General features: G+C 43.0%; 1 protein-coding gene across 2 annotated transcripts in view; it reads left to right on the top strand.

The window, feature by feature from the left end:
- Nucleotides 1-17,503, top strand: part of MYO7A (myosin VIIA) — a 140,748-nt gene extending 123,245 nt beyond the window's left edge. The window contains exons 42-47 of one of the 2 annotated variants that reach the window (XM_036745400.1): nucleotides 853-959; nucleotides 4,304-4,489; nucleotides 5,567-5,677; nucleotides 12,617-12,700; nucleotides 15,022-15,141; nucleotides 16,614-17,503. In XM_036745400.1, coding sequence (XP_036601295.1) covers nucleotides 853-959; nucleotides 4,304-4,489; nucleotides 5,567-5,677; nucleotides 12,617-12,700; nucleotides 15,022-15,141; nucleotides 16,614-16,703 — 698 coding nt within the window. In that variant the 3' untranslated portion in view covers nucleotides 16,704-17,503. Of the gene's footprint in view, nucleotides 1-852; nucleotides 960-4,303; nucleotides 4,490-5,566; nucleotides 5,684-12,616; nucleotides 12,701-15,021; nucleotides 15,142-16,613 lie in introns of both variants that reach the window. The other variant, XM_036745399.1, reaches the window with a different exon arrangement.
- The last annotated feature ends 464 nt before the right edge of the window (nucleotides 17,504-17,967 follow it).

The raw sequence follows: 17,967 nt of genomic DNA, 5'->3' as shown, positions 1-17,967 counted from the left end.
GATACAGGGTTTATACAAAACTTAGCTAAGACACAGTCCCTGACCTCATGTAGCTCACAGTCTAGCAAGGGATAAAACACAAACAGACAAGTGTAACATTCCAATATCACCTGGTATATGTATTAGAGAGATGAAGAAAAAGTGCCACATGAGGTTCTAAAGGCAAGGATTCTAAGCAGTTGGGGAAGTCAGGGAAGGCTTCCTGGAAGAGGTGACTTTTGAGTAGGATTTAAAAGATATATGTGGAGGAATTCACCAGGTAGTGGGGGGCAGAGAGAAGGCAAGAGAAGGTATTCCAGGCCCTCATCACCTCCCCTCAGGTTATCATAATAGCCTTCTAATTGGTCTCTTTGCCTCAAGTCTTGCCCCACTCCAGTCGATTCATCCCTTATATCTAGAATATACTCCATTCTTACCTCTGCCTCATAGAGTCTCTCTCTTCCTTTAAGATGCATCTCAATCACCATCTTCTGCATCAAGCCTTTCCTGGTCCTCCCAAAAGCTGGTTCCCTTCCTCCCAATCTACTGCATATTTAATTATTTTCTATACATTTATCCACTTTATATGTATGCTGTATAGATTTATATAAGTACTTGTTGTCTCTCCCATTAGAACACAAGCCTCTTGAAGGTAGAGATTGTTTCATTCTCTGTATTTGCATCTCTAGTGCCTCAACCCTACCTGGAACATAGGGGATGCCTAATAAAGGCTTACTGACTGATTGACTGACTCATGAACTGATAGATGGTTAACAACAGTAGAAGCCAAGGCTGACAAGGCCCAACGGCCCTCAAAACCCATAGGTTTCATTTCCAGGTTTGCCCAAGCTGACAACATGCCTGTCTTTGCAGGGATTGTGCCTTCTCTTACCTACCAAGTGTTCTTCATGAAGAAGCTGTGGACCAATACGATTCCTGGGAAGGACCCAATGGCAGACTCTATTTTCCACTATTACCAGGTAAGCATGGCATTCTCCTTGGATTGATCGGTGCTGCTGGAAAGACAGGAGCAGCTTCTCTTTCTTCCTAAACTTAGAGAAATTCTGAGACTTAAGGGCTGCTCAGGGATGGCACCTCTAGGGAGGCTTTTGCTCTTAGGAAAGGGATCCAGCACTTAGCTGGCATTTAATAAATGTTTATTAATTGATCGATAGGAAGATTGGTCTGAATGAAGGTCACCCATCTCTTCCCCTCCACCCAACTCCCTCACTCCCACCTCCTCCAGGTAGCCTTCCCTTCCAGATGCTGAACTCTGTCACTGGAGAGGGATTGTCACACTCATTTTACAGATGAAGAACCTGAGGTTCCAAGAGGGAGAATGAGGGACAACTGGAGCATTATCCAAAGAGTGTCTACCAAAACAAACACAAAATTTATTAAATAAAACTGTAAAATTTTCTTTACAGAAATAATAAGAGACAAATAATTTGAGAGAAATTCATTGCTCATGGTTGGGTTATGCTAATATAGTAAAAATGACAACAATAGCAAAATTAATTTACAAATTTGGTGAATGCTAATCGAATTAAGTTACTAATTAAAACCAAGGGATTAACATGTAGATCTAGACAAAATAATGACTAAATTCATTCAGAAGAACAGAAAGTCTAGAATGTCAAGAGGAATAATGAGAAAAAGTACAAGGGAAGGGAGAAGACTTTAGATGATATAATAAAGCATCAGGCATCAAAACTACTTAGTACTGGTTAAAAAACAGAAAAATAAGTCAGTAGATCAGATTAAAGAAGCAAGAAGCAATTGAAATTTAAAAGTGTCTAATTGTTTGATAAACCCAGTAACATAAATGACTGGAAACTCACTTTTTTATAAGAACTGCCGGAAAAAAGAATGGAAAGCAACTTGACAGAAATTAGTTTTAGCTCCAAATATTTTTCATAATAATCTCAGAATGGAAATATAACCTGAAGATAAAATGTCCCACCACAAAAACAATTTTAGGAGTTATAATCTTATTTTATTCTTTAATTCAAATTTATTTTATTTTTGGTTTTGAATCCTTTCCCTCCCATCTTTTCCTGAATGTCCCATTGAGAATTCAAGAAAAGCAAAACTCATTATATATACATATACATATATAGTCAAGCAAAACAAATTCCCATATTAGCCATATCATAAAACATTAGAAAAGTCCAAGATGAAGTATGTTTCACAATTATGGCTTGAACGAGAGTCTTAACTAAACTAGAAGAGTGATAAAAGATAAAATAGACAATTTTGACTACACGGAATTTAAAAGCTTCTGCACAAATAAAATCAATGAAAATTGAAGAGAAGCAGTATGTTAAGAAAAAAGTTTACATCAAATACCATTTATAAAAATCTTCTATCTAAGATATATAGGAAATTGACATAAATAAAATAGCATCCAATGGATAAATGCTGAAATGATTTTTTTTCCTTTTTTTTGGAGGGGGGAAGGCAAGGCAATTGGGGTTAAGTGACTTGCCCAAGATGACACAGCTAGTAAGTGTCAAGTGTCTAAGACTGGATTTGAACTCATGTCCTCCTGACTACAGAGCCAGTGCTCTACTCACTGCACCCCCTACCTGCCCCTGAAATGATTTTTAAAAAAAGACTCAGTTTGCCTATTTCACTCAGGTTGGATGTATAGAGACTTCTCACTATCCTTGTCCCACCCTGATTAACATGGAAGCTGATTGCTCCATTTCCAACATGGACTAGGTTGCCCCTCCTATTTTGGAAGGAATCCTTGGGGAGAGCTGGGACCTATAGAATCACACAGGCCCAGAAGAAAACCTCTTCCCTTTCCTTATGAATGACCCTTTCCTCCAACCCCTACCGCAACCCTGCCTTCTCAAACCAGGAGCTCACCAAGTTAGGGAGGGCAGGGGGAAAAGTATATGTGAGTACTACGAAGACATGATTATGGAGGGAGGTGATATCATCAGGGTGAAAGCCCCACTCCCGGGGACTCGTTGTGCTAATGATGAGCTGAGAGTAGACACCTGGTCAGTTTAGCCCACTATAGCCTAGGACTCCCAAACACAAGAGATCCACCAGCTGCACCTTCTCCAGTAGCTGGGATTGTGTGTGCCACCACACTTGGCTAGTCAAAGGATATTCACAGTTTGAACAGGTATACCTTTAAGACTGAACCTATGATTCCATTTTGTTGGGAGCACCCCATAAAGAATTCCTCTACCAGTACAGATCGGCAAATTTTCTGCAACATATGGTTTTAGCAAGCTATCTAGGGCAGTGACAGGTTACATTACTTTCCCAGAGCCACAAATAGCCAGTACATATCAGAGTTAGTAGGACTTGAACCCAGATCTTCCTGACTCCAGATTCGGCTTACTCTCACATCATGTTACCTCAGCAAATTCAAAAGAAGAATTGAAAACTATATAAATGACCTGGCAAAAACATGCTCCGAATAACTAATAGTAAGAGAAGTACAAATGAAAACAGCATTCTACAAATTGTCGAAAATCCACAAAAATGAGAACATTGTTGATGGGTTGTGGGAAGACAGGCACACTAATTCCCTGTTGATAGAATTGTGAGCTGGTCCAATCATTCTAGAGGCTAGTTTGGAATTATGTGAGCAGAGTAACTCCATTGTCCGAGTTCCTACTGTTAACTTTCTACCCTACAGGAGACCAAAATCATGAAGGACCCCACATACACCAAATATTCATAGCAGCATTTTTTGTGATTGCAAAGAACTGGAAACAAAGTCACTTCCCATCACTTGGCAAATGACTAAAAAACCCCACAAAATTCTCTAGTACATGCAGGTATTGGAATATTATTGTGCAGTAACAAATGATGATGGGGAGGAGTTTAAAGAAGCATGGGAAGATTTATATCAGCTGATGTTGAAGGAAGTAAGCAGAACCAAGAGAACAATAAATGCATGACTACAACATGGTAAATGAAGTCATCTCTAGAAGGAAGTCAGGCTCTGAGTAATTAAAAAACCAACAAGGGTCCTGGAAACCATAATTTCCCCTTTGTGCCAGGTGGGAAATGAGAGGGGAGAGTTACTAGGATAGAATATTGTACATATTGTCAGACACAGTTACTATATTGGACTTCTTTGATTTTTATTATTAGTCACATGGCAGGGTTTAAACAGGGCAGGAAGGGTTGAGATAACTGATATAAAGACAAAATCAATAAATGATCATTTTAAGAAAAAAAGAAATTTAGCTTTGAACGACATCATGGAGGGACTTGAATGCCTAGTATTGGGGAGCCATTTTCTTGAAGGAAGGAGCCAGCTTTTTCCTTGTCCTCATCCTGCTGTCTCTTGCAGGAATTGCCCAAATACCTTCGTGGATACCATAAGTCTACCCGGGAAGAAGTCCTTCAGCTGGGAGCCCTGATCTATAGGGTCAAGTTTGAAGATGACAAATCCTATTTCCCAAGCATACCCAAGATGTTGCGTGAGCTGGTGCCACAGGACCTTATTCGGCAGATCTCACCAGATGACTGGAAAAGGGTAAGCATCCCTAGGAATGATGGGCTCCCCACTGTCTTCTGGCATCCCACAGTATCTTACACATACTAGGTAATCCATGTTTGTTGATTGGCTGAGGTTGGGATTAGAGGTGGTTGGATGGGGTTAAAGGTTGTTGGCATAAAGGAAAGAGCAAATAAAGTCATTCTAATTTTCAAATAGGAGAAGGAGGCAGATTCTTCATACTATAGGCTTGTGAGCTTGATCCCAATTCCAGGCAAAATTCTAGCATGTATTATTAAAAAGGATGGCTTATGAACAATTGGGGAAATTGTAATCAGTAGGAGCCAGTGTTCATCAAGGTGGTTCAACGAGAACAGCTACCCTCCACTACCCTCATGTTTTAAACAAGGTCACTATAGTGGTCTTATCAATTCAATTTGGTTCAATATACATTTATTAAGAGCCCACTGTGTGCAAGATATCATGATGGGTTCTGGGCCAGAATTTTCGCCATAAGGTGATACATTATTTTTAGGTATAGCAACTCATGAAGATTGTCTATTAAGACATGGAAAGATTATAATACCTATATCAATGAAAAAAATACCCATACCATGAAATCATAGGTCCAAAGTATTGCTGTGTACTATGCTTGGAAGATTGAGGGAATGCCATAGACATACTCTATTTGGATTTCAACAAGGCATCTAATGAGATTTATCATTATCTCTTTATGGAGATTCTATCTCTGAGATTTTGTGATTTTTAAGATGCAGAAATGTGGGTTAGATGATAGCGCAGTTGAGTGGATTTAGAACTCATTGGTTTTTAGATCCAAAAAGTATGTTCACTCTTTGGTCAACCTAGAGGGAAGTCTCCAATGGAATGTCCCAGAGATCTATTTTTGGCTTTGTGCTGGGCAATATTTTTATCAATGACTTGGATCATGTCATAATTAAAAAAGTGTATCCTGTCTGCAGATTACACAAAGCAGAAGGATAGCTAATCTTTTGGATGGCAGAAGTTTAAGTGCCTTCCCACTCTGAGATGTGACATTATAAATGCTAGCACCATTGCTGCTCTCCCCACTGATATAATCTGTGATTACTCCCATAGTCCATTGTGGCCTATTTCAACAAGCATGCAGGGAAGAGCAAAGAGGAAGCAAAGCTGGCCTTTCTGAAGCTAATATTTAAGTGGCCAACGTTTGGGTCAGCTTTCTTCGAAGTGAAGGTATGAACTTCATCCCTTAACTGATCTTCCAAGGGCTTGGGGGGAGCTGGGAGCCGGTCTTGTTTAGAAGGGGCCCAGAGGCGATGGGGATTGGGAGGCCCAAGAGAAGAGGTTAAAGAGAATAATATACTTGACAACAATAATGTAAACAAAAATAATGCCAAAAGATAGATGAACTGTAATGAAACATAATGAGCAGTTTGCATCCCAGAGGATGCCTTGTGGTAGAGGGAGATAAGAACCTATGGGTATGGAATGTCATACAATGTCAGGCATGGTTTCTGTGTTAGTTTTGTATGATGTAAAAATTGCAGGCCATCAATACAACTTTTTTTAAAAGTGAAGAAATTAATGCTAGGAAAAAAATGAAATAAGCATTTATTAAGTGCCTATTATGTGTCAGGCACTGTACTAAGCTCTTTACAAACATTACTTCATTTGATCCTCACAACAACCCTGAGAGGTAAGTACTATTATTATCCCCATTTTACAATTAGAGAAACTGAGGCAGACAAAGGTTAAGTGACTTGCCCAAGGTCACAGAGCTAGGAAGCATCTGACTTCAGATTTGAACTCAGCTCTTCTTGACTCCACACCCAGAATCATATACACCAGCACTTCTTAAACCGGGGTCTCAATCCTATATGGGGCCACAAAAAATCTGGCAATGGTAAAAGGTTTCTTAATATGTAATGACCAAAAATTAATTCAAAATCAAACTCAAATGAATCCAAGGTGTTTCTGACAGCACTTATCTGTGTTGTATTGTGCAACTTCACTGAAGCCTTGGTTCTGAACACAAAGCATGTGTGTGTGCCCTCAGGCCACACAATGCCAACCAATGCTTCTAAAAACAGGAAAAGGGGTCATGAGTGGAAAAAGTTTAAGAAGCCCTGCACAATGCTTCCTGGACACCTCATCCTCTGAGATGGGAGCAAAGGAGTAGAGGAGGAGAAAAAACAGAGATTTTGAGGGATGAAGGACAGATAAAGGAGTTCAGGATGTGTGACGACTTGAATCTTCTCAGTAAAGTAGGAAGCAAGATTATCTGATGAGACCCAAAGGAGTGCAAGTGAGGTGAGGTTTAAAGAGAAGAGAGGAATGCAATGTGATAGAGCTCATGACTCAGAGGACAGGGTTTCAAATCCTGTCTAAGATGTTCATTGTATGTGAACTCAGGCAAGTCATCCAGCTTCCCTGAATTCTTAATCGTTTCACCTATGAGATGAGGGGGTTGTACCAGATGGCCTCCGAGGTCCTGTTAATTCTAGAATCATGATGTTATGACCCCATAGTACTAAGATTTAGACCACTCTGGGTTAGGAATGTGATGGGGAATCAAACAGAAATAAGAAGATGTCCATGCAGAGCGAAGAATCAGGCAACAGAAAGTCTGAGGGAGAGCCAAGGAGCCAGGTTTTGTGACTCTCTCCCTGCTGCCATCTCCAAGCATGCTGGGAGGCTCCAAGTTGTGAAGCCAATCTAGTCCAACCCAAGAAATATTTATTGTGGCTATTATGAGCAAAGTAAAGAAAGAGCATACAACAGGCCCTGCCCTCAAGGTACTTACATTCTACCAAAGAAATACAACATGTAAACAGATAAATATGTACTGTATGTGATAAATTGCAGAGGGAGAGAACCGTAACAACTAGGAGGAAATCAAACGAGATAAGACGTACAAAGAGTTTTGCAAACCTTGGAGCTCTATAAAAAATACTAGCTACTACTGTTATAATCATTATCATTATTCTTCTTCTTCAGAAAGACTTCCCTTAGGAGGTCGCACATGAGATGAGCTTTGGGTGAAACTAGGGTATCTAAGAGGTAGGAATGAGAAGGGATTATAAGAGATGGAATGTGGAGTTGAAGGAAAAGCAAGGTCTATGGCTGGAATATAGAGTCTGGGCATTGAGATGCAATCAGTCTGGAAAGGTAGCGTAGAGCCCCATACCAAATAGAGAAATTTATATTTTTTGCTAGAGGCAATAGGGAGCCACCAAAGGTTCTTGGCCAGGGAAGTAACATGGAAAGACATATTTTAGAAAGATTTTTTTGGCATCTATTTGGAGAAGGATTCAAGAAATGAGAAACCCAAATCTAAGAGTCAAGTTGGAAGACTCTAGAATACTAGTAAATATTTAACATCTAGCTCTCTGAAATACACACTTTTAAAGTTTAATCCACATCATGAACGTTTTCTCCATCTTTCTTTAGGTTAGTCAAACAACAAACAGTAAATCAAGCCCTGATTTGTAGCATTTGCTGATTTCTGAGTATAAATACTCACACTCGGCAGTTAACACAGAGTGGGTTGGAGCAGGCTCCAGCCACTAATACATTGTTGGTGAAGCTATGAATTGTTTAAATATAAAATATTCTGAAAAAATTAGGAATTATTCAAAGAAAGTGACAAAAATGCCCATACTCACTGACCCAGTGATTCCAATCTTGGGCACATATTCTAAGGTGGTTAATGACAAAAAGAAAGGCCCCAGATACACCAAAATATTTATAACAGCACTTTTAATGGTAGCAAAGAACTAGGTACAAAGTAGAGGCCTGGTGATGGGGGAAGCGGCTAACCAAATTGTGGCACTTGAATGTTATAATGGAATATTTCTGTGCTGTACGGACAGGACGAATACAGAGAAACATGGGAAGATGTGTATGAACGGATGCAAATGAAATAAGGACAGCCAAGAAAACAGTGTACTCAATAAGTACAGAAATATAAATAGAAAAAAATAACAACAAAACAATTCAGTAGGAATGTTTTGAAATCATAATGACCAAACTTGGTTCCAAAGAAGAGATGTAAGATACCTTCTTGGCAGAAGTGGGGGCCATGGATGTCAAATATTGCATATAACATAAGGCTTTTTCAATATGTTGATTAGTTTCAAGGAACTTTTTTTCTCTTCCTCTTTATTCTTTATTATAAGGGATGGTTTTCTGGGAAAGCATGGGAAAGAAATATAGTGGGAAATATAGGTGAAGTAAGAACAAAAGATACCACTCAAATTTATTTTTTTAAAAAGAAATAGTCCTGCTGAGAAGTGAAGCTAACCTAAGGTTGTGGCCACGTGAGCAAAGAGAAGGGAAGTGATTTGAGACAGGTTGTGGATAAATGAATAAGATTTCACAGCCAATTAGATATAGGGTTGGGGAGGGGTTGAAGCGGACACAAGAGTCAGAGATATCTCTGAGTTTGGGAACCTGGTTGCTTAGATGAGTGGAGGTGCCTTCAAAAATAGAAAAATTCAAAGGAGTCTTGAGTTGAAGAGATAAAATGAGTTCTATTTTAAACATGCTGAGTTTGAGATTCCTGTGACACATTGAGGAAGCAGGCAGTTGAGACCGGATATAGAGGTCTGGGAGTCATCTGCATAAAAGATGAAAACTTAACTCTTGGAATTGATGAGGGTGTAGAGAGAGATAGAAAGATGGCCCAGGGCAGAGCACTGGGAGGCACAGGCCATTACTCGGTAAGACGTGGATGAAAAGCCAGTAAAAGAAGCTGAAGTGTTCCGTTCAGAGGGGGAAGAGAACCAGGATAGAGGATTGTATCATAAAATCCTAAGGAGAATAGTGTATCCAGGAGGAATAGATAGTTGATCAAAACAAATAAAATCAACTAGGATTCATTAAGTCCTTACTTTGTGCCAGGCACTGTACTTAGCTCTGGGGATACAAAACACAAGCAGAAAGAAATACAGTCCCTGTAATTCTAAAGAAGAAAGCTGAAAAGTAGGGGGTGGGAGAGAGAGAGAAGGTACCTGCCAAGGGACATGGTAGAGGAAGTCCAGAGAGTCAGAAGTGGAGCCTGGCAAAGAATGAGGACATGGCTGGCCTGAGCACTTTCCTTAAAATGAAGGTTTTGGTGGGAACGAGCCAAGCAGGGGAAGGAGCCCTGGGGCAGAGTATATGTCCGATGTGAGATGTCCAGCCGGGGAGTGGATTTCCAGAGTGAGGAGGCTTCCGTGGCATAGTAGGAAACCTGAAGCCTCAAGGCCATGTGTGGCCCTCTCAGTCCTCAAGGGCAGCCCTTTGAATCCAAACTTCACAGAACAAATCCCTTAATAAAAGGAAAGGCCGCACCCAAGGACCTAGAAGGCCTCAAGTTCCCCACCCCTGGTCTAGGGAGTAGTGGAGGCTAGAGAGGAATGAAGGTCAGCCATGTCAGATGCTACAGAGAGGTCAAGAAGGAAGAAGCCTGAGAAAAGATCATTGGATTTAGCAATTAAGAACTTGATAGTAACCCTACAGAGAGTGGTGTCAGTTAAGTAGTGAGGTCAGAATTCCAAGCCTAAGGTGTTAAGAAATGACTGGGGGTGGGGGGTGGGAGAGAAGTAGAGGCCAGGTGTGTAGGAGTTTGATCTAGGAAGGGGGCAGGGAAAGGGGGAAGGGAATAAGAATTCATATAGTACCTACTATGCACCAGGTAATATGCTAGGCTCTTCACAAATATTACCTCATTTGACCCTCACAACAACCCTGGGAGGTAAGTGCTGTTATTATCTCTATTTTACAGATGAGGAAATCGAGGCAGATGGCAGTTAAGTGACTTGCCCGAGGTCACACAGCCAGTATGTATCTGAGGCCAGATTTGAACTCTATATAGCCTTTTAGGAATGCTAGGGTCAAGGGAAGGTATTTTGATGGGGGAGATGCAGGCCTGTCTATCGGCAGCTGGGAAGAGTTGGTACAAATTCCAACCTAAGAGATGATGATGTGAGCTTCTGCTGTCTGAGCCTTCTCCTCTGAGGTGTCAACTGCTGCTGGCTGGAGCTTATTTAAATAAGGTCATGTTTTAATTGCGTGCCATATGCTCTCATTTCTATTCTCCCAATTGCATTGTAACTTTAATCTTTGCTCTAACAAATCAGTGCTCTGACTATGTGCAGATGGAAGATTTGAAAGTGACTACTAGGTGGTGCAGCATAGAGTACCAATCTTAGAATTAGGAAGGTCCAAGTTCAAATCTGACCTCAGACACTTACTAGCTGTGTGACCCTGGGCAAATCACTTAACCCTATTTGACTCAGTTTCCTCATCTGTAAAATGAGCTGGAGAAGGAAATGGCAAAACACTGTAGTATCTTTGCCCAGAAAACCCCAAATCGGCTCACAAAGAGAAGGATGTGACTGAAGAGCAACTTCTGATCTGTTTACAGTTAATTTTAATTTGGGGGGGGGAGCAGCCCAGTGCCTCCTGTTTCTCCATGTGAATAAAGGATTTATTATATACAGGAGTAAGCTTTGCGGGCAGCCCACCTGCTTTTAGTTTTGATGATTTTTTTTCTCTATTTTTTATTTTGTTTTTTTTTTTATTAAATTAAGATTTTTTTATTTTTAGTTTACAACGCTCAGTTCCACATGATTTTGAGTTCCAGATTTTAGTTCTGATGATTTCTTAATCCTGCAGCATATTTTAAAATATTTTTCAGGCTTTTTTAAACTGTGTCTTTTATTTCATTGGCAAAGTGAACTCCAGGCAAGAAAACAACCTCTTCCAATGCAGGTCATCACCTACTCTGTAACTTATGGTCTTACAGAGTTACCTAGGGCATAGTTAAGTGACTTGCTCAGTGTTACACAGGCAGTCTCTTTTTGTGTATAAATAGTATTTTATTTTTTTCCAATTACATGTAAAAATAGTTTTCAACATTCATTTTGTAAAATTTTGAGTTGCAAATTTTACTCCTTCCCTGCCTTCCCTTCCCCCTCCTCAAGACAATAAGCAATCAGATGTAGGTTATACATGTACAATCATATTAAACATATTTCTACACTAGTCATATTGTGAAAGAAGAATCAGAATAAAAGAGAAAAACCATCAAAAAAGTGGAAAATAGTATACTTTGATCTGCATTCAGACCAGTTCTTTCTCTGGATATGGATGGCATTTTCCATCATGAGTCTTTTGTCTTGGATCGTTATATTACTGAGAAGAGCTAACTCGTGGTTGATCATTGTACACTGTGGCTGTTCCTGTGTACAATGTTCTCCTGGTTCTGCTCACTTCACTCAGCATCAGTTCATAGACGTCCTTCCAGGTTTTTCTGAAATCCGCCTGCTCATCATTTCTTATAGCACAATTGTATTCCGTTACATTCATATACCACAACTTGTTCAGCCATTCTCCAACTGATGGACATCCCCTCAATTTCCAGTTCTTTGCCACCACAAAAAGAACTGCTCATGCAGATCCTTTCTCTTTTTTATGATCTCTTTAGGATACAACCCTAGAAGTGGTATTGCTGGGTCAAAGGGTATGCACATTTTTATAGCCCTTTGGGCATAGTTCCAAATTGCTCTCCAGAATAGCTGGATCAGTTCATAACTCCGCCAACAATGCATTAGTGTTCCAATTTTCCCACATCACATTAGGGAAGTTGCAGAAAGATTTTTTTTCCTTTTATACCTCTCTCTCTGCATATATATATATATGTATATATATATATACACACATATATATACATATATATATATATATACATATATATATATATATATTTCCTTTCAAAGAGATTTCATTGCATATGTGGGTGGGGAGTGTGTCTGTATTTGGATGAATATGGTGACCAAGCAATCAGATTGTATGGTTCAAACAATTAAGTAGCTGAGGTCAGAGGGAAGAAAGATGAGACTAGGCTGCTCCTGGCTAGTCTGGTTTCCTGGAGGCAGCATGAACTAAGCTGGGCCTTGAATGATTTTCTAATTGTGGATAAGTGGAGAAAAGGAAGAAATGTGTCTTGGATTGATGCAAAGCCCCGGATCTGGAAGAGAGTGGCTCTGCTCATCTTCCAGAGATAGTGAATGGGCTATATTCTTGCCTCCCAGAAATTTCCTTTTCGTTGGCTTCCCTGGTGTTGGCTCCCTTCACAAGAAGACTTGGGAATCTGACTGCCTTGTGTCTTCTCTTTGCCAGCAAACAACGGAGCCAAACTTCCCAGAGATTCTCCTAATCGCTATCAACAAATACGGAGTCAGCCTCATTGATCCCCGGACCAAGGTAAGAGGATCACCGAGGAAGCAGACGTGAAGGCTGAAGGGAGGTTGGGTACAAGGGATAATGCGCACTACCATTTTGTCACAAAAGAATGCCCCGGGGGGCATCAGGCTGAGGTAGAGACCATGCTGACTGCCCTAGGAGGCAGAAGACCTGGGTGCTAGTCCTGGCCTCCTCACTTGTTGGCTATATGTCCCTGGCCAAGTCACTTCCCTCCTCTGGTCCTCCTTTCCCCCCTCCAGTTGGGTGGGATTAGATGCTTTTGAAGGTCCTTTCCAATTCTCATATTCTATAGGTCTAAGATTATGTTCGTTCCCAGTCTCCCTGGGAAAGCTCTGCTTGCAGATGGTGACTGGGGCAGGAAACATGCCTGGAGACTGGCCTCATTCAATTCAACTCAACAAATATTCATTGCCATCCATTATGTACAAAGCTATATGACAGGCAGTGGGGATATCAAGATGAATTACCACATTATAGTCCCTGACCTCATGGAGTTTGTAATCCACTTAGGGGATACAACATGAGATCATAAGATTATTGGAGTTGCACATAGAATCCTTGATCTAGAGCTGGAGGGACCACGGAGACCACCCAATCCAAGCCCTCACTCTAAAGATGAGGACACTGAGGTCCAGAGAGGTTGTGCCCTTACCCACCGTTACACAGGTAGATAGTAAGTGCCAAAGGAAGGTCATCCTCAGCCGCATCAGTGCCCCAGCCCCTAGACTATAAGCTACAGAGGAATGCTGATCTGCATTTCTGGAGTGAACTTTCATACCAGGAGTCCATCACACTGATGAAATCACAGGTCCATCTGGACCTCACACATACGAAAGGTCCAAGCTGCGGCAAGTGTTTCTTAGAGGCGAGGGTCTTACTGGGCTCAGGGGTTCAGAAAGACTTCTCAGAGGACACGGCAGGAATAGAGATTAGAATCCATTCCCAGCTGAGGGAACAGCGGAACACAGAGGTTTCCTTGGTGGCCATTAAGAGCCACCGAAGACTTTTTAGCATCAAAGTGACACGGCCACTAATTTATGACTAAGGGATGAATTGGAGAGGGGCCAAGGAAAGAAGGGAGGAAGACCTGGTACGAGGAGATTGCAATAGTCCAGGGCCTGTACAAGGCTGATGGCAGTGAGAATAAAGGAGATGGACGAGTAAGACATAGTTAGGCAAAAAATGCTCTCTGTGACGTCAGAGAATCTGGGTTCAAGTGGCTCATCTTGTCTGCTGTAGATCAAACGATAGCTTTCATTAAGCATTTACTATGTGCCAAGCTCTGGGGATATGCTGGGTATACAGTGACAAAAGTGAAAAGTATTTATTAAACATATTATTAATGTGTGTGTGTGTGTGTGTGTGTGTGTGTGTGTGTGTAGAGAGAGAGAAAGAGAGAGAGAGAGAGAGAGAGAGAGAGAGAGAAAGAAAGAAAGAAAGAGAAGAGAGAGGGAGGAAGCTTAGGTACCACAGTATATAAAATAATGGACTTGGAGTCAGGAAGACCTGAGTTCAAATTTAGCCTTAGACACTGGCTGCATGACCTTGGGCTAGTCATTTCGTCTTTGTTGGCCTCAGTGTTCTCATCTGTAAAATGGGGATAAAAATAGCACCTTCCTCCCAGAGTTGTTAAGAGGATTAAACAGTATATTTGTAAAATGATTGCAACCTTAAAGCACTCTGTAAATGCTAGATTTTTGTCGTTGTTATTAATATTAGTGACTTGGACTTCGTGGGTCATCTGACCCTTCCCTCTAGCTTTGGGAAAGAGACCAAACCCTTCTCAGAGGGACTTTTTGGGGGAAGGCATAAAAGTATCCCTCCCTCGAGAATCATCCCAGGGTTTGTTTAACCTTATTGCCAGAAATTCTCCCTTGAGAGTCCACCTGAGTCCTTTCGGCCCCATGGGTCATTGCCAGCCTGGGCCAAGGAGAGGCCACCCCACAGAAGCTATTTCTCTCTGGTCCTCAATCTCCTAAGGCCAGAGATTTAGATGTGAAGGGGCTGTCCCAAGCCATGGAGTCAGATTCTCTCGTGTTACAACTGAGGGGATGGAGGCCCAGGGGCCGAGGTGGGCTCCCAGGCCAGGACCTGTGACTCTGAGTGCAATGCCAACCTCCCTGCACCATGCCGCTGCTGCTTCTCCTTTGTCAAATGGGGCCATTTAGCTGGATCGTCTCTGAGGTTCTTTCCTGCTTCACATTTCTTGAGCTCTTAGGAGTTGGTGCAGCGGCAGGACCAGCAGGACTCAGCCAGAAAGATAAGGGGGAGGGGAGAGGGGGGCTGCCGGTGCCCCTCCAAAAACTGCTCCTCTTTTCCAGGACATTCTCACCACTCACCCCTTCACCAAGATCTCCAACTGGAGCAGCGGGAACACTTACTTCCACATCACTATCGGGAACCTGGTGCGAGGGAGCAAGCTACTCTGTGAAACTTCCCTGGTAAGAGCACCGCTCACTACCATATGGGTCAGAAGCAGGGCTGCTCAGCCCTTGAGGCACAGGGTTCAGATCCCAGCTGTAACCTTGGGCAAGGCAGTTCGTCCCTCGGGGCCTCGGTTTCTTAATCTGTAACATGAGGGCCCTTCAAGATACGGCTCTCATAGTAGGGAAGGCTTGGCACTGAGTCATCCATGCTCTCCAGCTCCAGGGGCCCCTGAGTGACCAACAGCCCATTCGAACAGCCAGTCAACATTGATTGAGCCCATGCCACGTGCCAGGCACTGTGCTAAGCTCTGCAGCTACAGGAAAAGGCAACAGACAGGCTCGTGTTTGTGAGATGAATAGCCTAGGGTTGGGGGTTCATTCTGTGGCTGGGGTGGCCCGATGTAGTGGAAAGAGAAGATTTGGTTGAAGTTTAAATGTGAAACATTCGGTTCTGACGTTTCCTAGCTATAAGGCAATTCATATCACCTCTCTTTGGAACTGTTTACTTATCTTTAAAATGGGGATAATGGACCACTGCTACAGGGGATGGTTGTAAGAAAAGGGTGAAACACAATATAAATATGAACTGTTAATTTAATATTAGGCATCAGGGGGCCAAGGCCAGGGCTTACACTGGGGTTGATGCCCAGGCTAAGGGCCAGGACCAGTCTGGGGCCAGGGTCTGGGGGTAAAGTGCCGGGCTCAGACCAGATCAAGGGGTAGAGATTTGAACGGGGTCAGGGACAGGACTCAGTGTGGAGTTAGGGTCAGGGCTCAGATGGAGTTTATGTCTAGTCTGTCTTAGGGCTGGGCTCAGTCTGGGGCCAGGGTCTGGGGGTAAAGGGCCGGGCTCAGACTGGATCAAGGGGTAGAGATTTGACTGGGGTCAGGGACAGGACTCAGTGTGGAGTTAGGGTCAGGGCTCAGTTGTTGATGTCTAGTCTGTCTTAGGGCTGGGCCCAGTCTGGGCCCAGGGTCTGGGGATAAAGGGCCGGGCTCAGACCAGATCAAGGGGTAGAGATTTGACTGGGGTCAGGGACAGAACCCTGTGTGGAGTTAGGGTCAGGGCTCATATGGAGTTGATGTCTAGGCTGTCTTAGGGCTGGGCTCAGTCTGTGGCCAGGGTAAGGGATCAGTCCTGGGGCTGGGGCAGGGTCATTCAGTCAAATGAAAGGGTTGGGCTAGACCTCTCAGGTCCCTAGCACCCTAAGTGAATTAAGCATTAGAGCAGGAACTGGAAACTCCAAGGGTGAATGGCCATTGCTGTGAGGATTAAACAATACATAGCACTCTAAATGCTCAAGGCCTGATCTAACCTCTCTCTGCCGCCAGTTAACATCTGGCTGCCACAAAAGAAGAGTGTGAGTGTTGGTGATTCAGACTCACATTGGGAGGAGGTTGGTGAGACTTGCCCAGAATAACGCCCTTTGTTGAAGTGAAGACTAATATCACTGTCCTTGGTTCTCTGCCCCCCCTTTCTTGTCTAGGGCTACAAAATGGATGACCTCCTGACCTCCTACATCAGCCAGATGCTCACCACCATGAGCAAACAGAGGGGCACCAGGGTTGGCAGATGAATGGAGAGATACCACGGGCACCTGGCCCTGGCCCTGGTCAGCCGCCAGCTGAGGCCCGTGGGCTACCCCTGTAGCTGGGGAACAACCTTTGCCTTCCAGGCAGAGACAATGGGGGAGGGTCCAATGGACCAGGTCCCAGTCTCTGATGGGGACAACTTGGACTCGGACTTGGCTTCTGCCTCCAGTGAAGAGGATTATCTGTGACTAGCCTCAGAGCCATTCTCTGCCTTATAGGGGACACCCTCCACCCTTGCCTAGGATGGCTTAATGTCTAAGACATTGGAAGAGCACTGGGTTCTAGTGTTAGCTTGACCTCTGACTTACTGTGTGACTCTGGGAAAATCATATTCCTTCTCTGGGCCACAGTCTCCTCCTCTGTAAAATGAGGTAATCAGACCCAGGGGTCTCTAACGCACCTTCCAGCTCTGAGATTTTCTGATTTTCCAGTTTCGGCCCTGTTCTGGAGCCACTCGGTAATGCTCAGAGCCACCAAGAAAGCTCCTGCATGACATCTCCTAGTGTTTCTTATGGCTCAGTAAAGACATAGGCAGACACACGCTGGCCTCTTAACCACAAACTCCGTGTAAATGTTCCCACAACAGAATCTCAGGAGCAGAAGGAACTTAGAGGTCCTCCAATCTCACCCACACCTGCAGCAGCCGTCTCCTCCCCCAAATCCTCAGCAAATAGCCATCCACTTGAAGGCTTAAAGACCCGGGGTCTCACTAGCCCCTCAAAATACCCACTAGTGGGTGGCTCTAATTGGAACTTTTTTCCCTTTTGCTGATCCAAGTTGTGCTTCTCTGAAACTTCCACTCTTTATGAATAAATGAATAAAGCATTCATTCAGTGCTTACTATGTGCAAAGCAGTGTGCTAAGCCCCTGGGGTACAAAGAGAAACCCGAGGCAGGCTTTGCCCTCAAGGAGATTCTGTATTTATGGGGGAGATGGCACACAAAGGTTTCAGCTTCAAGTCAGAAAAGTCCCATGATCCTTAGGGTGCAGCAGCAAAACAGATGGTAACGCTTCTTATGATTCCTGGCTGGTATAAAAATAGGGCAAGCTCCATCCTTTTTCCAACGAGACAGTCAGCCAGCCAGTCCTTCTAACTCTTGACGACAAACCACATCCCGCACTCCCAACCCCAGCCTTCTTTCCTGGCTAAAGAGATCCAGTCCCTTCAGATCGATCTTGTGATCACACAGTGTCCAGGGGCCTTCTCACCCTGGACACAAGCCCTCGGACATGCTTCAATTTTGTTAC

Source organism: Trichosurus vulpecula, chromosome 2 (genome assembly GCF_011100635.1).
Source record: "Trichosurus vulpecula isolate mTriVul1 chromosome 2, mTriVul1.pri, whole genome shotgun sequence".
Lineage (NCBI taxonomy): Eukaryota > Metazoa > Chordata > Mammalia > Diprotodontia > Phalangeridae > Trichosurus > Trichosurus vulpecula.
This window is presented reverse-complemented; position numbering and strand designations above follow the sequence as displayed.